Raw genomic sequence first — 21533 nt, forward strand, 5'->3', positions numbered from 1 at the left:
GGTACTGGCAGAGGAAGAAGGCGGCCGGCCGACAGGTGTCTCGGAACTTTGTTGCGGGCGCAGGACACACAGGCAGAAACAAAGTCCATAACATCCTTGTGCAGGTTAGGCCACCAGTAGTGTCGGGTAATAAGCTGGAGGGTCTTTTTCCGACCGGCGTGGTCAGCTAGTTTAGACGAATGACCCCAGTGTAGGATTCTCTCCCGATCAGGTACCGATACGAACGTCTTACCAGGAGGGAGACAATTTAGACTCACGGGAGCCACCTGCATTACTCTGGCGGGATCGATGGGGCAGTCACATGGTCTATGAGGTGGTGATGTCTCTGCCTCCTCCTTAACAAAGACATCAGCACTAGACCAATAAGGAATCGGAAGTCCAGGTAGATTAGCTGGGATAGGAGAGGGACGGACGGAATGGACGGGAACCAGGCAGGTTTTATGACAGGCCTGTCCCCAGTGAAGGACTTCTCCGGTTTGCCAGTCAAGCACGGGTGCATGTCTCTGGAGCCAAGGCAGACCTAGCAAGAGGGCGTGAGGGAGACCAGGCAGAACGTGAAAGGAGATACTCTCTGAATGCAGCATTCCCACCTGCAGAGTAATGGATTCGGTGATGAATTGGATGGGGCGAGGTAAGAGGCCCCCATCCACGGCAACAACAGACAAGGGTACAGCCAGAGGTTTGGTGGGGATGCGGAATTTCTCCACCAGGGACTGTGAAATAAGATTTCCGGCTGCTCCAGAGTCAAGTTGGGCTAGTTCGGAATAACGATTCTCCCCGCAGATGATTGAGACTGACAACAGCAGGGATGGAGAGGATTTATTTTTGTCTAGATCGACCCCTCTGAGTGAACCTAGATACAGGCGTTCTCCCGACCTCTCCGGGCAGGCACGGATCAGATGCTCCTTACTGCCACAGTAGAAGCAGCTCCCCTCGGCACGGCGGAAATCCTGACGGGATTTGACCATCTTGGTCTGGTCGACCTGCATAGGCTCAGGAGAGTGTACCTGTGGAGAAACGGAAGGAATGACGGGTTCCTGGAAAGTAGGAGCTAGACGTGGAATCCTTCTCTCACGGGTGACCTCTTTGGCACGCTCCTGGAACCGTAGGTCAATCCGGGTGGCAAGGGTTATTAGATCATCGAGAGTGGTAGGAATGTCCCGACCAGCAAGTTCATCTTTAATACGGCCGGACAGACCCTCCCAGAAGACGGATACCAGGGCTTCGTTATCCCAGGCCAGCTCCGAGGCAAGGGTACGGAACCGTATGGCATATTGGCCCACGGTGAGGCTTCCCTGACGGAGGCGAAGCAGAGAAGATGCGGATGAGGTCCTCCGTCCGGGTTCGTCGAAGGCTTTCCGGAAAGCCATGAGAAAGGCAGGCAAGTCGGACACCAGGGGATCTCCTCTCTCCCATAGAGGATTTAGCCAGGCCAGGGCCTCCCCGGTGAGATGGGACATGATAAAGGCAATTTTGGCTCGGTCGGAGTTAAACTGGTGGGATAATAGTTCAAAATGCAGGGTGCACTGATTTATGAAGCCCCGAGCCAGGACGGAGTCGCCTCCGAAGCGAGGAGGTGCAGAGAGCCGGGGTCCGGAAAAGGATACCATGGTACTGGCGGAGGTTGTTGGTGGATCAGACAGAGTGTTCAGGCGAGTATTAACATTCCGCAGGTGACCCAGGATGGTCTCCTGTTGGGACCTCTGACGGGACAGTTCAAGACAGAGGTCCGAGAGCGAGGGAGCTTGGGTGCCACCGGGTTCCATGGCCCGAGCAAACTGTAACGGGTCCGGGAGGCGGAACCTCTGAGCTACTATACAAGGGGGCGGCCCTTGTAAGGGAGCGGGTGGCAGTCTCTGGATGAACGGACAGGGAGATACGGCAAGTGATCAGGGCAGTCTCTGGGTGAACGGACAGGGAGATACGGCAAGTGATCAGGGCAGTCTCTGGGTGAACGGACAGGGAGATACGGCAAGTGATCAGGGCAGTCTCTGGGTAAGGGGTAGGTACGACCTGTGATGGCAGAGCCTCCGGGTAGGCTAGCAGGCAGATGGTAGATGGGTGCTCCCAGGTGAGCAGGCGAGAGTCTCTGGAATAGCAGGTGGTCACGGCACGTGACGGCGGAGCCTCCGGGCTGGCAGGCAGGCAGGTAACGGAGAAGCGCTCCCAGGTGAGCGGGCAAGAGTCTCTGGAATAGCTGGTGGTCACCGCACGTGACAACGGGACCTCCGGGCTGGCAAGCAGGCAGGTAACGGAGATGCGCTCCCAGGTGAGCGGGCAAGAGTCTCTGAGATAGCTGGTGGTCACAGCACGTGACAACGGAGCCTCCGGGCTGGCAAGCAGGCAGGTAACGGAGAAGCGCTCCCAGGTGAGCGGGCAAGCTGGTCCATAGACAGACTGACCGGAGTAGTAAGGCAGACCGTCGGACCTCAGGCAAGCAGGCAGGTAACTGATATGCGCTCCCAGGTGAGCGGGCAGGCTGGTCCTTAGACAGACTGACAGGAGTAGTAAGGCAGACCGTCGGACCTCAGACTGGCAGACAGGTAACAAGTATTCAGGCAGGAATCAGGCAGGTAACTGGCAGGTAACTGGCAGGTAACTGGCAACGGGACCTGAGGGCTGAAGCACAGGTGAGACACAGGTGCAAACAACATTGCTCGGGCACCTCCATTTTGGAGGAGGTGCCTTTTATATGATGAAGTCCTCCGGCCATTGGCCGGGGACTCTTTAGGGCGGCGCGCGCGGCCCCTTTAAGAGGAGGGGAGCGCGCGCGCGCGCGCCCTAAGCACAGGGGCCGGGAAGGAGCGCGCGCCGAGAGCAGAGCAGGAGAAGGACGCCGGGACGGAGCGCGCGCTGACAGCAGAGCGGGGAGAGGACGCCGGGCAGGAGCGCGTGCTGACAGCAGAGCGGGGAGAGGACGCCGGGCACGGAGCAGAGCGGTGAGGGGAGCAGCGTCCCTGCCTAGCAGAGGGCAGGGACGCCAGCGCTACATAGATGTTGATGATTATGGCTTACAGCCAATGAAAACACAAAAGTCATTATCTCAGTAAATTAAAATAATTAACAAAAAACACCTGCAAAGGCTTCCTAAGCATTTAAAAAGGTCCCTTAGTCTGTTTCAGTAGGCTCCACAATCATGGGGAAGACTGCTGACTTGACAGATGTCCAGAAGGCAGTCATTGACACACTCCACAAGGTCCCAGAGTTCCAATTTTCATTTGGAAATCAAGGTCCCAAAGTCTGGAGGAAGAGTGGAGAGGCACATAATCCAAGCTGCTTGAGGTCTAGTGTGACGTTTCCACAATCAGTTATGGTTTGGGGTGCCATGTCATCTGCTGGTGTAAGTCCACTGTGTTTTATCAAGACCAAAGTCAGCGCAGCCGTCTACCAGGAAATTTTAAAGCACTTCATGCTTCCCTCTGCCGACAAGCTTTTTGGAGATGGAAATTTCATTCTCCAGCAGGACTTGGCCCCTGTCCACACTGCCAAAAGTACCAATACCTGGTTTAAAAACAACAGTATCATTCGCCTGACCTTAACCCCATAGAGAATCTATTATAGAGAATCTATGGGGTATTGTCAAGAGGAAGATGAGAGACACCAGACCCAACAATGTAGACGAGCTGAAGGCTGATATCAAAGCAACCTGGACTTCCATAACCCCCCAGCAGTGCCACAGGCTGATCGCCTCCATGCCACGCCGCATTGATGCAGTAATTGATGCAAAAGGAGCCCCGGCCAAGTATTGAGTGCATTTACTGAACATCATTTCAGTAGGCCAATATTTCGGATTTTAAAAACATTTTTCAAGCTGTTGTTATAAAGTATTTTAATTTTCTGAGATAATGACTTGTGTTTTCATTAGCTGTAAGCCATAATCATCAACATTAACAGAAATAAATACTTGAAATAGATCACTCTGTTTGTAATGACTCTATATAATATATGAGTTTCACTTTTTGTATTGAAGAACTGAAATAAATTAACTTTTTGATGATATTCTAATTTTGTGAGATGCACCTGTATATATGTATACACAGTGTGCTTTAACCTTTTACCTAATATATTTTATTTTTTTGTTTAGGACAACTGAAGTTGGCTCCAGACTGTACCAAGTATGTCTACTTGAACAAGGATGCAAGTAGCTTAACCGGCATGAATGATACTCAGAACTTCAGGACTGTTAAGGTACTTTTATTACAACTTCTAAAGCCCCCGTTTCACATAGCGAGATCGCTAGCGAGATCGCTGCTGAGTCACGGTTTTGGTGACGCAACAGCGACCTCACCAGCGATGTCGCTATGTGTGACACTTTGCAGTAATCAGGCCCCTGCTGTGAGGTCGCTGATCGCTGCAAAGTGGCCTGGACCATTTTTTTGGTCCTTGCCCTCCCGCTGGTCAGCACACATCGCTGTGTGTGACCAGCGGGACCAGCGAACAGGCTGGTAACCATGATAAACAGCGGGTTACTAGGGGCACACGCACACTTAGTAACCCGCTGTTTATCATGGGTACCACTCTGCTATGGTGAGCGGGAGGTTACCGCTCACCGTAGCAGAGTGGTAACCATGATAAACAGCGGGTTACTAAGCGTGTGCCCTTGGTAACCCGCTGTTTATCATGGTTACCAGCCTGCTCCTGCTTCAGCAGCAGGCTGGTAACCAGGAGCAGGACATCGTGGAAAGATTCTTTCCACGATGTCGCTGCTCCCCTGATCGCTGGTGAGCCTGCCTGTTTGACAACTCACCAGCGATCACTTAGCGACGCACCAGTGATACCGGCCAGGTCACATCGTTGTCGGGATCGCTGGTGCGTCGTTATGTGAGACGGTACCTTAAGTTTGGCAGAGTCATCTAACAATGGATCATTATTAGGGCTCTTTCACACGTCTGTGTTTCCAGTATGTGTGATGACAGTTTCCACACGTACTGGAGACACTGACACACGCAGACCCATTCAAATATTATGGGTCTGCACACATGTCAGTGTGTTTCCACAGACCGTGTGTCCATGTGCTCCACACGCTGACATGTCCAATTTTTACGGATAGACGGTCCACAAAACGTACGACACGGATGACACGTGTGATCCTGATGTGGCACACGGCGGCACACGGATGCAACATGTAAAACACACGGACACACGGGACATGGATATCTCCGGTACCGTTTTTTCCGCTACCGGAAATATATGGACGTGTGAAACCGGCCTTAGGAGGTGAAGACTGAGGAGCCTGTGCTGCATTATGTTTCCTCGATTTCTCATTCCTTCCTCACTTTTTCAATTATTTCTTTCCTCATTTATATCCTTAACCTGCCATGCAAAATATATAGTGTTAATTGAAAATTAAAACATAATAAACATATTTATCTACACCTCTCTATAAAAGATTCTTGTTGGTGAAACCAGAAATTACAGCATAACCAGAAGCTAGAATACCCTAGGGGATGTGCACACTGACGGTCTGAATCATTAAGACTGGCGTTGCGCACACCAGTCTTAATGAAGGGCTCGCTGGAGTACAATGCGCCTCTTAATGAATTTAGCACGTCTTCTCGTCAGAAGTGTACTGGAGTAGCATTTCTGATATAATTAATGCTGGCACCTTTAAGGAATTTGACAGGTGGGCATAACCACACCTTAACCCACCAGCTACACCTCTTAGTGGAACTGCTTTAAACTTGCATGAAAATACCAAAAGTCCCAAAATATTTTTGCAACTCTGTGTTTTGCAAAGTTTTTTTTTAGACTTTTTAAAGTGTTTTACACTAAGAGAAACTGAGCAGAAACTTTTGAGAAGTTTTGAGGAGTTTTGAGTTTTTGAGGAGGATTTGGGGAGTTTCTACTCAGTTTCTGCTCCAACAACTCCTTCAAAAAATCTGAGTTTTTTTTTACAGTGGGTCCACTTAAACAACTGCCTGAAAATAATTACTTCAGTAACACTTGAAAAACTATTCCTATTCACTTCTATTGTAAAATCAATTTGCTGTTCATATGTTCAGTCTTTTGAATGTTTTTTCTTTCCCCTACAGGTTTTGAGGGAAAATAGAAAGTGCATGTAACTTTTATACCATATGTGATGAAACTTGGTCATTTCATGTCTTGATTAGACATGACACAACTTTTTTGTTTAAAGGGAATCTGTCACCAGGTTTTTGCTACCCCATCTGAGGGCAGCATAATTTTGGGGCAGATGCCCTGATTCCAGCGATATATCACTTACTGAGCTGCTTACTATAGTTTGACCAGTTCTATAATGCTGAGTTCTGTATAACCCCGCCCACACCACTGATTGGCACCTTTCTGCCTGTGTACAAAAATCTGAAAATCAGTGGGGGGGCGGGGTTATACAGAGCTAATGAATATGGAGGACTACCTGGTAGCAGGTTTAAGAGTCCTCTAGTGATAATCTCCTGCTGATCAAACTGTGAGGCTATGTGCCCACGATGCAGAAATGAAGCAGAAAATTTCTGCAGCATTTCTGCATCTCCCTGGCAGAAAAAAACGCATGCAGATTGTGCATGCGTTTTTCCTGCAGAATACATGCGGATCCACATGCGGGTTCACATGCGTTTCCGCATGCAGATTGACAAGCGCTTTCCAGGCGATAGCATCACTTGGAAAGTGCTTGACAACTAGGTCACACTATATAAATCCATGCAAACGGCATGGATTTATACAGTGTGAACCGTAAAAATTAAAACAAATAAAGCTATACTCACCCCCGAGGCCCCAGCGTGGCTGCAGCGCTGCTTCCTGTCTGGTTCCTGGATGCCGGCATCTCGCGAGACAGAGCGGTGAAGGGCCTGCGGTCACATGACTGTGACGTCACTGCAGGTCCTCAAGCGCTGCCGGCATTCAGAGAGAAGCCGCCGGACAGGTGAATATAAACTTTATTTGTTATTTTATTCTTTTTTTTACAGGTACAATGGTACCCAGGTCTGGATGAGAGTCTCCTCTCCTCCAGAACTGGGTACCATCCGCACATAGAGACGCATAGAAGCCGCTTGTAAAAATGTACAGTCGCGGTTTCTATGCGTCTCAATGCAAGTCAATGGCGGGAGTTCCGCTGCGCTTCCGCAAAATTAAATGACATGCTGCGGATTTTTGTACGCAGCATAAACGCTGCGGAAAAATCCGCAGCATGTGCATAGAACATGCGGAATCCCCTTGGGGACCATGGGGTGCGGATTACCTAGCGTTTCACAAGCGTTTCCGCTGCGGAAATTCCGCAGCATAAACGCTTGAAAAACGCTACGTGGGCACACAGCCTGATTGTATCAATACTACACTTAACAGCCAGTAAGTGACACATCACTGGAATCCGGGTCTCTGTTTCCACATAATTCTACTCTCAGATCAGGCTGCATAAACCTAGCCGACAGATTTCCTTTAATGGCCAGTCCACCATTTGTGCATAGTGTGTGGGAGAGATCAGAACCAGATAGTCCTCAAGAAATGATGACACTCATCACATTTATGTTTTTTACAGGAAGCTATGAAAATTATTGGATTTTCAGATTCAGAGGTGATTTCAATTCTGCAAATTGTTGCAGTTGTTCTGAAACTGGGAAATATTGAGATAAAGGGACAGTTTCAGGCCAATGGAATGGCCTCATGCTACATCCCAGATGCAAAGGGTAAGATCAGACATGAAATGTTCCTTATAGTATATATAGTAGTATATATAGTGTAGCCGCACGGTATAAATATTGTTACTGAGGACCTGTCACGTGCCATAAAAATGTCATTTTTTAACTTGGCGTAAATGTTGCTGTTCTCCTGAATACGGCATTGTTTTTCATTTGTTTCTGTATCTCTTCCTTTTATCTAAATGTAGATTTTTATCCAGGTGGGTGTAGTCCCCAACTCTGCTCCGTAGGAGCCTTCTTGCAGAGCACACCCAGTTGGCCAAAAAGACTAGATTTATAATACGGGAAGAGAGGGCCATATCTAAGGAATAGAGAGGCACAGGAAAAAAAACAGTGTTAAGTTCAGTATAACAGCGACATTTACAACAGGTAAAATAAACTTCTATATTTATGGCAAATGACAGGTCCTCTTTAAGTGATTGTTATTAAAAGTGTAATCAGTTTTCCTTAAATGAAAGGGGGAGTTGCCAGTGAGAGACATGCAGATCAGGAGAGAAGACTGTCCGTCATTACATGTCTCACACTGGTAACTCCCCCTCTCATTTAAAATAAGCTCTGGAGGCAGATTCTCTGGTAGATCTGTGTCCGGCCCATAGATCTTAACAGCTCATTTACGTCACCTTTACGTATTTTTTCACAAATTTTAGAACAGTCAATTATTACCTCTCTATTTGATTATATATATGTGTCTATATTACGCCCTTACTTCATATTGCAGAGATCAGGGAGATCTGCTCACTGATTGGTCTTGATGCTGCTACGTTGGAAAATGCATTTAGTGTCCGCACTGTAGAAGCTAAACAAGAGAAGGTGGTGACAACACTGAATGTGGCGCAGGTAAAAAAAAAAGAAGTTATAAGCTACATGTTTTATTTACTCACTTATATAGTGCCATTAATTCCACAGCACTTTACAGACACCATCATCGCTGTCCCCATTGGGGCTCACAATCTACATTCACTAGCAGTATGCATTTGGAGTGTGGGAGGAAACTGGAGAACCCAGAGGAAACCCACACAAACTCCTTGCAGATGTTGGCCTTGGTGGGATTTGAACCCAGGACACTTGCGCTGATAAGCAACAGTGCTAACCACTGAGCCACCCTGCTGACCTCAAATATGTGGCTATACATAAAGACAGACAAGACAGACAGACAGGCAAACAGAGGCATGGTGGCTCAGTCGTGAGCACTGAAGCTTTGCAGCACTGGTTTCAAATCCCACTAAGGACCAAGAAAATGTGGGTTTTGATATAAACCACCACAATAAAAAGACCAATTATTACCTAAATTGGTCTTTTTAGCACAGTGGTTTATATCAAATTCTGTTTTTTTTTTTTTTACAATTGCCTTGTTGGCAGCGGATTAATCTCTGTACTGTCCAGCCGTTCAACAGTGAATATATATTTATTCATGAACAAAGATAACACAGCTTACAACTGGCATACCTCCCAACTTTTGAAGAAGAGAAAGAGGGACAAAACATGCGATGGCCACACCCCTGGTTACACCCCAATCCACGCCCATTTACCATTTCTTTTTCCCCTGGCAGGAGGAGTTGTCAGAGGGGCGCTGGTAATGAGGGTCATTCAGCAGACGGCCCTCATCCCCATTCCTGGTATGCATGACCTCCTCATCCCCGATCCTGTTATGCATGGCCCCCTCAGACCCAATCCTGGTATGCATGGCGCCCCTCAGACCCGATCCTGGTATGCATGGCCCCCTCAGACCCAGTCCTGGTATGCATGACCCCCTCAGACCCAATCCTGGTATGTATGGCCCCCTCAGATCCAATCCTGGTATGCATGGCCCCCTCAGACCCAATCCTGGTATGCATGGCCCCCTCAGACCCAATCCTGGTATGCATGGCGCCCCTCAGACCCGATCCTGGTATGCATGGCCCCCTCAGACCCAGTCCTGGTATGCATGACCCCCTCAGACCCAATCCTGGTATGTATGGCCCCCTCAGATCCAATCCTGGTATGCATGGCCCCCTCAGACCCAATCCTGGTATGCATGGCCCCCTCAGACCCAATCCTGGTATGCATGGCCCACTCATCATCAATCCTGGTATGCATGGCCTCCTCATCCCCAGTCCTGATATACAATGGCCCCCCATCACTGCACACATGAAAAAAATAAACAATTCTACTCACCTTCCTTCCTCCCCTCTGCTCCAGCGCTGCGTCCTGTCTGCCAGCAGCTCATGTCAGCATCTGGGCAGGGCATGACGTCACTGCCATGCGCCTTCAGATGCTGAGGTGAGCTGCGGGGATATTCACTCCTCTCCACGCCAGGACTATGGGAGTGGAGAGGAGTGAATATTTCTCCTTAATAGCGCACACAGCAGCGGCCACGCTCCTCCCATAGGCGTGGAGAAGAGTGAATATTCATTCTCTCTAATAGCGGGCACACAGGATCGCAGAGCCGCAGCAGGGAGTCGGCGGCTGCTGCTGACTGTGTGCGCTATTAAGGAGAATGAATATTCACTCCTCTCCACTCCCATCGGTATGGAGAGGAGTGAATATTCATCTACTTTAGCAGGGGGCATACGTGGTAGTTGCAGCTGCCGGCTGCTCCACCACTGCAATTTGCCCCACCACCCTCCACAGCTGGGAAAACAGCTGAGCCGTAATGGGACGCGGGACTGAGCCCTCAAAGAGGGACAGTCCCACCGAAACCGGGACGGTTGTGAGCTATGCAACTGGTATTTCTTATAACTTAGGATCTTAGCATCTTGCCTGTTAGCTTGCAAAGTGAAAGTAAGAATGTGCTCCAGCTACACACACAGTGAACAGGAACTTCCTGTTTTTTTTTTTTTTAACAATGTATTATTGGCAATATAACACTACTGCTGGAGACAGAAGCTCATGCACTATTAAACAGTAGTCAATAGTACTTGATGCAATATATACAATAATAAGCATTATTCCAACATACCTACATTGTTTTAGGCAACTTATGCGAAGGATGCCTTGGCAAAGAATATGTACGACCGACTGTTCAGTTGGCTGGTGCAGAGGATTAACGAAAGTATAAAGGTTAGTCTCAAGGCTTCGCTGCTAAAAAGTGACATAAGCAATTACATCCATTATTCATTCTTGAATCTATAGTATCTCATTTCTACATTTTGTGAACTGATGTGTCATGTTTCATTCAATAGTTTATATCAAGGTCCATTTACTCTTGGGCATTGAATCTATAATTGTTTCTAGGCTACATAGTAAGACATTTTAAAGGGAACCCGTCAACTTGGAAATGCTATGCTGTCTGTGGTCAGCACGGTATAGAGAAGGAGAAGCTGAGCACAATCATATATATATATATATAGTTTATATAGACTCAGTATAATTTGTGTTTTATTCACCTAAATCCCTGCTTATTGTGGGCCTAGTATTCAAGAGGGCGGAAATAGTCAGCGATTGTCAGCTAGCTCTGTATTCACACTTATATAGGTAAAGTTGTCAATCACTGATTAGGACCACCCCCTTGACTACTAGGCCCACAAATGAGGGATTTTAATTAATAAGCAAAAGTGATACTGATTCTTTTCCCACAAACCTATATATCATTCTACTTAGTTCTCCTTTTCTGTAACATGCTGCTGGCAGATCAGAAGATTGTGACAAGTTCCTTTTAAAGGGGTTGTCCACTAATTGGACAAACAATCCCTTCTCAATTGCTATATTGCTATAATCCCTCGTGTAAAATAAAAACTGCTTATACTCAACTCCGATGCCATTGCAGCCCGGGGCTAGTGTGACGTTGTTATGAAACCTGAGCCTTGCAGGCAATCAGCAGCCGTTTCACTCTCACTTCCTTTGGAAGTAACTGACATCTGGAGGAAGTCAGGGAGCAGCAGCTCTCACATCTTCTGGATATAAGTTACGTCCAAAGGAAGTGAGAGTGAAGGAGCCGCTGATTGGCTGGAGGGCTTACATGGCATAACAATGTCACGCGAACACTGGGGACACAGAGCCATCGTTGGAATGGCACCAACACCTGAGCTGAGTATAGTCTGTTTTTATTTAACACGGGGAAATATAGCAATTCAGAAGGGCTTGTCCGAGTAATGGACAATCACGTTAAGACTTTTTTACTATTTTACAGTGACATCAGAAACAGGTTTATAGCGTACCACATGTATACATGATGCTTGCAGCCTATACTCTATGTCACGCAAGGTGTAGGAAAGACTAAGTGCAGCACGAAGGAAAGAGGGGAAGGGAACCCATACACTAGGGGAAGGGGGAGTGAAGACCTCATAGGTTGATCTGATATCACCCTGTCTCCACTAACGTCCCTATATTGGTTCCTCACCAATCACCGCGCAGGAACCTAAACCCTGTATTTCCCTAGAGCTTGGCCCTGGATAGGGAAGGGGGGGATGAGCACCAGTCAGTCCCCACTAACAACTAAATACAGCAAGGGAGGCAAACATGAGGGACAGTAACTTAGCTTGAGCCGACTTCAAAGAGATTACACCACACGTCCTCCTAGGCACCAGAGAGGAAGTAAGAAGCCTTCACAAGGGAACATGTGAATATCACAGGCACCTCCCTGTAGCAAACAGAAAGTATTTAAACTCCCAGGCCTGGGTGTCAATTAGCGGGAAGGAGGTAGCCACTGGGTCCTAGAGTGAGACAGTCCTAAGAAGGTGTCTGTAATGCCAAATGAAGAGATCTTCTGCACCCAACTGCAGGGCGACTGTTTGTCACATCTGACACACCTGTGATACTCTAACTGTAGGTCACAGCCTAAAATTTACAACTACTTTATATAATCTTTGCACATAGATTTCAATCCATATTGTATGATTTTCCATATTTTATGTTAATACCCAGTGAATAAAATACACAGCAGTAACGTAGATTATTAATTTTGCTCTTCTTCTTTTGTGTACATTTTCACATATAAGCCACAGTTTTTCATGAAGAGTTTGCCAGACACAATTTATATTTATGCTATATTAATCCTCTTCCAGGTGTCTGAGTTCCAGGGAAAGAAGGTGATGGGAGTGCTGGATATTTATGGATTTGAGGTCTTAGAGGTAAGTTTAATTTAAAATTTGGTAACATCTTAATAATTATGATGGCTAAACACTAAGTCCTGAGTTCACATGAGTTTTCATCAAAAGTGGCCACTACCGTACAATGCTCTGCTATATCTGACAGTCCCATAGACAATGAATAGACTAGAGGTCGAGTATGCGCATCTCCGCTCCATGATGAGACTCTGCAGACCCCACTGCCTGGGTTATAGGTCCCTGTTCTAAAGTTTTCTGAGTGACCCCCATTGACCAGTAAGCTATCCCCCATCCTACAGATAGGGGATAACTTACCATCTTGAAAATAACTCTTTAAAGGGGATCTGTCATAAGGATTTCACACCCCAAACTATCAATATGCACATGTAGCTTTTTCAAAGACAAGTCCAGCAGCACCTTTAAAATGGCCAGTCTGTTCCTCCATTACTGAGAAATCAGTGTTTCAATTGATATGCAAATGAGGCTAAAGAACTATTGTAGATCTGACTCCTCTGTCACTCCAGCTCTATTCTCTGCCCAGTGCCGCCTCCTCCTGCTTGACTAACGACTCCTTTACATGAAGTCACACAGCACAGAGGCGGTCAGTCAAGCAAGAAGCTGCGCTGGGCAAGGAATAGATCTGGAGTGACAAAGGCTTCAGATCTAGCATAGTCCTTCAACCTCATTTGTATATCAATTCAAAAGCTGGTTTCTCGGTAATGGAGGAATGGTCTGGCCATATAAAGGTATTGTTGGACTTGTGCGTATAAATAGTAAACAGTTGGGGGGATGAGGTTCTCTTAAGATAAACTTTTCCCTCATTATGTATGGATATGCTTACAACAAAAATTATTTTTTAACTGTAGCTGTAATTAATGTTATTTATTGTTATTTTCAACAGGAAAACAGCTTTGAGCAATTTATTATTAATTACTGTAATGAAAAACTGCAGCAGATCTTCATTCAGATGACTTTGAAAGAAGAGCAGGAAGAATACGCCAGAGAGGTAAAATGTTTGTCTTTCTGCTCACGTTCTTCATTTTACTCCTTAGTTGATGATAAACTTGTGGTTCTTATTGTAGGAGCGTATCTGTCGATGGAGGGAAGTGCAGATGTCCGTTTTTCTCACGTATGAGAAAACCAGACTGATCATTTTGATCAGACTTTGATCAGAGTGTGGTCCGAGTGTCATCCGTTTTTCTCATACATGGAGAAAAGAAAAGTTTCTCCACTTTCTCGTTTCTGACAGTCAGTAAAAATTTGACCGTACTCCTCCAGTAGGTGTATACGCCCGAAAATGATGCACGACAGAGCGCACGTTCACTCTGCTGGTATCATCATACTCTATGGCCCCTTCGGAGCATTCGCAAATCCTGTTTTGCGGGGGGTTAGCACGTAAGCCCCGACGGGACCAACAAGCGAGTGCCAGAACGCGGTGTGAAAGAACCCTTATACTGAACATAAGAAGGCATATAGGACCAATATTAGCTTTGAAAGGTAGAAACATTTTATTTCATTGGTTTTTCCAAAAATTTTTCTGTGGTTTCCAACAGTTTTGGTGGGAAAATCAAACTATAGTACGATAAGATACCAGTGACTTTTGTAAATCCTTCGCAACAAAGGATGTTCATGCACTTTACCACCACTTTACCCTTATAAAAAGGAGAAACACATGACAGACACAAATATATATATATATATATATATATATATATATATATACACACTACCGTTCAAAAGTTTAGGGTCACCCAGACAATTTTGTGTTTTCCATGAAAACTCATACTTTTATTTATCAAGTATCTGGCTGTGACGGCATCCAGATGAGCCGACAATGAACTCAGCTCACCTCATGCATGTCACTGACAGCGTGGGAGAATTCTCCTGCGCATGCGGTGAGCATGAGAGACTTGGCTCATCTGGATGCCGTCACAGCCTGACACTGAGGAGCGCAAGCATGCCTGCGCTTCCCAATGTCTGCGGGATGACAGGCTGGATGGCAGCGTTCTGCTGCGGTCCAGCCTGTCATCTCGATGTAGCAGAGCTGGAGCTGTCCTGGGAACCATGGAAAGGTAAGGATGATGTTGGTTTATTATTTTTCTTTTATTTCAGGAGATCGTTGGCTTCAGCTGGAATGGGCGTGACGGTAAGTATGGTTTAATTTAGAACAATAAAGAATTGTGTGTTTATTTCAATTAAAGGACTTTATTCTGGGTGTTGTGTTTTTTTTTTAAATACTTTACTAGAAATTCATGGCGGTCATGTCTAATATTGGCGTGACCCCATGAATTTCAGGCTTAGGGCCAGCTGATAATGCCAAGCTGGCCCTAACCCCTTTATTACCCAGTGAGCCACCGCACCAGGGCCCTGGATGAGTTGGGTACAGCACCAGAAGATGGCGCTTCTATGAACGCGCCATTTTCCGGGGTGGCTGCGGACTGCAATTTGCAGCGGGTGGGGCCCAGAAAGCTTGGGCCTCCCTGCGCTGCAGATTCCAGCCCCCAGCTGCCTAGTTGTACCTGGCTGGACACAAAAATAGGGCGAAGCCCCACGTATTTTTTTTTTTAAATTATTTCATGAAATTCATGAAATAATTAAGAAAAAAAGGGCTTCCCTATATTGTTGTGTCCAATGGATGCGCCATTTCTGGGGCGGCTGACGGCTGGTGTTTCTAGCCTGGGAGGGGGCCAATATTCATGGCACCCTTCCTGGGCTATTAATATCAGCCCCCAGCTGTCTGCCTAGCCTTTGCTAGCTATTAAAATAGGGGGGACCCCACATCATTTTTTTGGGGGTCCCCCATTTTAATAGCTAGTAAAGGCAAGGTATTCAGCTGGGGGTTGATGTTAATAGCCTGGGAAGCTCCGTGGGTATTACCCCCTTCCCAGGCTTCAAACATCTGCCCCAGCCGTCTGCTTAACCTCCGCTAGAGACTAAAATTACGGGGAACCCCACGCCAATTTTTTTTTTAATAAATCCTTTATTTTAACACTAAATGACAAGTACAGTAACCAACACTGTCACTGTACTTATTATATATGTGACTGACATGTTTCTATCTATCTAATCTATGTGTGATGCTCTATCTTTCTGTTCTAAATTGTCGGGTACCGCTGCTGAATTGCCGGCCGGCTTTTTTAAAGAGACGGTGCATGAAAACACTATTATTTTTTTAAATAAATCCTTTAACACTAAATGACAAGTACAGTAACCAACACTGTCACTGTATTACTTATATATGTGACTGACATGTTTCTATCTATCCAATCTATGTGTGAAGCTATATTCTTTCTGTTCTAAATTGTCGGGTACCGGTATATGCCGCTGATGAATTGCCGGCTTTTCATGTTTCACTGTGAGCACTGTTCCCATCGATTTGGGCAACCTCTGTAATGCCACAACCACCATGGCTGTGGCATTAACGTCTTAAAAAAATATTAATTCCTTCTATTCCATTTAATTGTAATGTAAGGGAGATAATGTAATGTCAGCGCTTGAGCAGGAGAATTCTCCCACGCTGGGATGGCATTCTGATGACAGCTGGATCGCAGCTGAGCGCTGCCATCCAGCTTGTCATCCTTCAGAGACACGGCAGAGCGCAGGCATTATGTGAACTTCCGATTCCGGTATTCGATATTGTAAAAGTATCGGAACTCAGTATCGGAATGCTCAACACTAATGAGAAGGTTTGTCCTAACTTTTGGTCTGTACTGTATATTTGTGTCTGGCATGTGTTTCTCCTTCTTTGTTAATTTATATTGGTTATGCCTTGAGACACACTACCTGGTTGTTTACTGCTCTGTATGTTTATTACCTTATAAAAAGAAGTAAAAACATATATTTTAAATAATTATCTAGAAACAAACTGCTGGCAGGCGGAAACAGAAAAATAGCATTTTATGTATGAGTACATAGGGGCGTACTAGCGCAATGAGCAATGCATGCTTTATTTTACCGAACAGATTAGACTATGCCCCAAGGTGACTTTTGGTTACACAGGGGTCGTGGAATAAACATGGAAAGTTGGACAAGGTTTCTGTTTGTGGGGAAAAGTCTCAGGTGACCTGCACTGCAGGAATGAATTCCCACCATGTGCCCATATGGAAAAATTGAGTTCATCGAGTGGGTCACAAATGTGATGGTTTGCATTAGGGTATGCAGTGTTTGGATGGGGTGTGGGTTCTTCAGAAGAGGAAATCATCATTAGCAGGGTAAATTTTCCCAATTTTGAGTACGGATAAGTTTACTATAAGATGTGCAGAGTTTAATGTCTCATATTTTTATTTAAGGGAATTCAATGGAAAAAGGTCGACTTTTTTGACAACGAGATTATCTGCAATCTGATAGAGGATGTAAGTAGCACGTGAAGCCTAAAATGTAAAATCTCAAAGTAGGAAACATTATAGATGATCTCTTCTTAGATGTTGGTCCCTATATATTGTATAGGATTATCTTAGGGCCAGCTCCAGAATTATTTAGGCCCTCGTGCGCCAGTGAGCTCCTCTCAACTTTTGATTTTTGTTCCTTGCTTTCCAAGAGCAATAACTTTTTACATTTTTGGGCAACAGCACTTTATGAGGGAATGTTTTTTGTGATATGAGCTATGAGTTTTATCATTATCTTTTTGGGGTCTGTACAACTTTCTGATCTCTTTTTAATTCAATTTTTTTGGGAGGCAAAGTCACAGCAAAATAGCGATTGTGCCATTTTTTTTTTTGTTTGCTTCAGCGTTCACCTTATGGGATAAAAATTCTGATATTTTACAAGTCTGCACAATTACACATGCAGAAATACCAAATACTTTTTTTTTTTTTTAGATTTGACTCCAGGAAAAGGAGGGTAATTTGAACTTTATATTTTGTTTTAATTTTTAAGACACCCCTCATTCAGAAAATCCTGTTAGTAACGTCCTATTGGTAAAGACCATACAAACTAGCAATGTAATAAAAAGTCCAATATCTCTGGAACTGTATGATGGATCTAAAAAAAAAATGGAATACTCAAGGGGAGAGGCAGGAATAAAAGGTGACAAGTGCTTTGTAATTGGCACCTAATGGGTCAAACTGCAGTGATCGGAAGTAGCTCCAATCCTAGCGGTTAGGCTTGGGTGCCGGCTGTATAACACAGCTAGCATGGGTGCTATACGTGCACAATCGCTGTACATACATGACAGATATCATCCATGCAAATCTGTGTCAAGTGTGCCCTTAAGGAGCAGTGGCCCCCAGTATATTCCTTGTTTTGCCCAGTACTAGTGCCAACTCTGGTTTGTCTGCATTTTACTATCTCAGTCAACAAGAAAAAGAACTCTAATAATATATTGAATGCTCCCCTCCATTCAAAATTACTTTACATTCACAGGTAATCTATAGTCATGGTTTACAGTTACTCTATCCCATATGTTCTCATGTAATATCAAAGAACACAAATTTGCCAAGTGCTAATAGTTCTAGAATAACCCTTGATATCCCCTTCTGGCAGGGTACAAATGGAATACTTGCAGTCCTAGACGAAGAGTGCCTGCGCCCAGGAAACGTCTCTGATGCCACCTTCCTTACCAAGCTTGGGTTAAGGTTCAAAAACCATAAGCACTTCAAGAGTAAGGCTACCCAGAATGACAAACTAATCACGGATAAAACCTTACTTGATAACGCTTTCCGAATAGAGCACTACGCCGGTCAGGTAAGATACATGTACTGTTAGCCTAAAAAACCTTATCCATGCATTGTACGATACTATACAATACAATACACTTTATTGACCCCGAGGGAAGTTACAGGATCACAGCAGCAGAACATAGACATGAATTACAACTAGTGATGAGCGGGTATGTTTTGTTAACCCTTTCGCCGAGTATGCTCGGGCGAGCACCGAGTATTTACAGCTGCTCGGTGATATGTTTGAATCACTCCCGTGTACATGATTTGCAACTGTTTGACAGCTTTAATACATGTGAGGAATGTCTGCTTCTTACACATTCCTCACATGTAATAAAGCTGTCAAACAGTCGCAAATCATGCACACGGGAGTGATTCAAACATAACACCGAGTAGCTGTAACTACTCGGTGCTCGTCTGAGCATACTCGACGAAAGGGTTAACAAAACATACTCGCTCATCACTAATTACAACATAACAGTAGAATTTTGCAGGTATAATCTCATACATTCCTATTCATGACCGGTCAGTACGATATACCATTAGGACACCAATAATACACCAGTCACTTGGAGAATTTCACTCTCAGGTAGTTGTTGTACATTCCCATAGCAGTCGGCACAAACAATTTCCTGTATCTTTCCTTCTTACACCTTAGTAGGATTAGCCGGTTACTGCAGGTGCTCCTCTGCCTCATGAACAGCTCATTTAATGGGTGTGCATTATTTCTCATTATCGCCAAACACTTCTTCTGAATTCTTTCCACCACTACCTCCTCAAAAGTGGCAGGATGGCGGCCAACAGTGGAGCTTGTCTTCTTGATAAGCTTATTTGGCTTATTAGCATCAAACCCCCGCACACTACTTCCCCAGCATATGATTACGAAAAAGATGGCATTTGCCGCTAGGGATTAGTAGAACATTTCTAACATTTTGCTGCACACATTGAACGATCTTAGTTTACGTAGGAAGTACAGTTTGCTCATCCCTTTCTTGTAATTTTTTTCCATATGGCACCTCCAGTCCAGTTTGCTGTCCAAGTGGACCCCCAAATATTTATAACTCTCAGTTCACTTGCTGACCAGCAATAGTGACAGGTGAACAGTCCATCTTTCTCCTGCTATAGTTCACCACCAGCTCCTTAGTTTTCTGTATTTAGTTGTAAATAGTTAGCCTGGCTCCAGTCCACAAAATTTGAGACCATCCTTCTATATTCCTGCTCACCCTGGCCCACCCTAATGCATCCGACTACCACAAAGTCATCCGAGAATTTTTGGAGGTGGCAAAAATCAGATTTATGCTGAAAATCTGCAGTATACAATGTGAAAAGAAAGGGATGTATCCATTGTAGTGTCTGTTTGCAGTTGTGCTAGATCACACATATAGGCCACAATACATTAAAACTGGGATTTTGTTTACCAGTCCTAATAAAGAAAGCTCTGGAGTAAGAATCTCTGAATTCATTAAGAGGAGTGCGCCACCGCCAAATATGTATACCAGCCAGGGATGGCTTACATATCTGTCAGAATTTACACCAAATAGTTGGTAGTGTTGACGGGATTGTTGTAAAAACACCAAAAGTTGCACATTTTTTTGTGTAATTCTGACATGTACAAATTTTTTGCGCCATTTCAAGCAGTTTTAAAAAAAAAATTGTCAAAAACTATTTGAGAAATTGGGGCCATAGTGTGTTATGTTATGTATCGAGAAGCGTCACCAGAATTGTATTATTTGTCTTATGTCCATGCTGAGGATAAAGATCTCACTGTTCTAAAAAATGAAAGAGTAACCTTTCTTTTAATTTTTAGTTCATAAATCAATATTACAAATGAAAATAAGTAACTTAGTAATATATCTTATCAGAGAAATCTGCTTCATTCTCCTCCAGGACTGATCATTCTCAAAATTCTCACTTCCTGGGTAAAATCTGTCTTCAGATTATTACATTACTGAGATAGGAGATGACAGGTGCTACTGATAAAATGCTATACATTTAAGGTCAGGGAGGAGGGAGGAGCTCTAATTCTAGCTCCTCCCTCCTCCTCCCAATTCCCTACTATGTAGAAGATGGCAGTTGCTACTGATAAGATTTTATCTCAGTAGTTTAAAAATCTGTCTTCACTGAATACAGATTTTACCCATGTATTCTGAATTTTGAGAATCATCAGTCCTGGAGGAGAATGAAGCAGATTTCTCTGATAAGATGTATGACAAAGTTTCTTATTTTCACATATACTATTAATTTCTGAAATAAAATTTAAAAGTATGGTTACTCTTTGAGTTCTGATTAATTTTTTAATATATCTTTACAGTATGATATCAGAGGGCAGAGATTTACTCTTTCATGTCATGTCCTAAGATGTTCTTTAGAGATGGCTGGGCTAAAATAGTTGGCAAAATGCTGTTATCTTCTTACAATACGTGTGTTTTGCGCAGGTTACGTACATCACAGATGGATTTTTGGACAAGAACAATGATCTCCTGTTCAGAGACCTATCCCAAGCTATGTGGAAGGCAAAGCATGAACTTCTGAAGTCTCTTTTCCCAGAGGGAGACCCGAAATGTTCTTCTCTAAAACGCCCACCCACCGTTGGTTACCAGTTCAAAGGCTCGGTGTCAACGCTTATGAAGAATCTGTACGCCAAGAATCCCAATTATATCAGGTAACTTATCACCCATGATCAGTTGTTGTGCTGATTTCCCCATGTTTTGTTTAACCCTAGAACGCATGACCATAAAAATCTACACTTTCACATACCTGGGGCCTTTTAGGCCCGTGTGCAAATAATAAATAAATGACCAACTGGAAATGACAAACAACTATATACCTGAGGAATACCTAGAGTTTCAAAATTCTAACTAAAGAAATCTTGCAGAAAATAGAAAACAATTAACAGGGCGGGCCTGCGAGGCCCCAGGTATGCGTTCTAGGGTTAATTATCATAGTTTGTGGATATAATTGTACAGCCTAAAACATTGCAATAATCTCATTTGCTGTCGGCTAAACTGTTTTTGCCAGTTTTTAAGCAAAGGCTATTCTGGTCATGTACTGGCCATTATATACTGCCCCCAAAGAACAGAAGAACATACGTTGTGCATAATAAAAAGATGTATGATTAACTGGTATATGTATATTATTTGTCACTTGCATTGTAGTTTTATACGCACTAAAATATTTTTAAATGTAATGACGCGCCCCCT

At 44.6% G+C, this 21533-nt stretch overlaps 1 protein-coding gene across 2 annotated transcripts in view; it reads left to right on the plus strand.

Annotated features, from left to right (window-relative positions):
* MYO1A (myosin IA) overlaps window positions 1-21533 on the plus strand; it is a 106775-nt gene that overhangs the window by 64922 nt on the left and 20320 nt on the right. For both annotated transcript variants that reach the window (XM_073663351.1, XM_073663352.1), the window contains exons 9-17: window positions 4085-4188; window positions 7493-7640; window positions 8371-8489; window positions 10605-10691; window positions 12635-12700; window positions 13578-13682; window positions 16966-17028; window positions 18158-18358; window positions 20769-20995. In XM_073663351.1, coding sequence (XP_073519452.1) covers window positions 4085-4188; window positions 7493-7640; window positions 8371-8489; window positions 10605-10691; window positions 12635-12700; window positions 13578-13682; window positions 16966-17028; window positions 18158-18358; window positions 20769-20995 — 1120 coding nt within the window. The remainder of the gene's footprint in view (window positions 1-4084; window positions 4189-7492; window positions 7641-8370; window positions 8490-10604; window positions 10692-12634; window positions 12701-13577; window positions 13683-16965; window positions 17029-18157; window positions 18359-20768; window positions 20996-21533) is intronic.

Source organism: Phyllobates terribilis, unplaced genomic scaffold (assembly GCF_046119375.1).
Source record: "Phyllobates terribilis strain yellow unplaced genomic scaffold, ASM4611937v1 Scaffold_2__4_contigs__length_985480577, whole genome shotgun sequence".
Taxonomy (NCBI): domain Eukaryota; kingdom Metazoa; phylum Chordata; class Amphibia; order Anura; family Dendrobatidae; genus Phyllobates; species Phyllobates terribilis.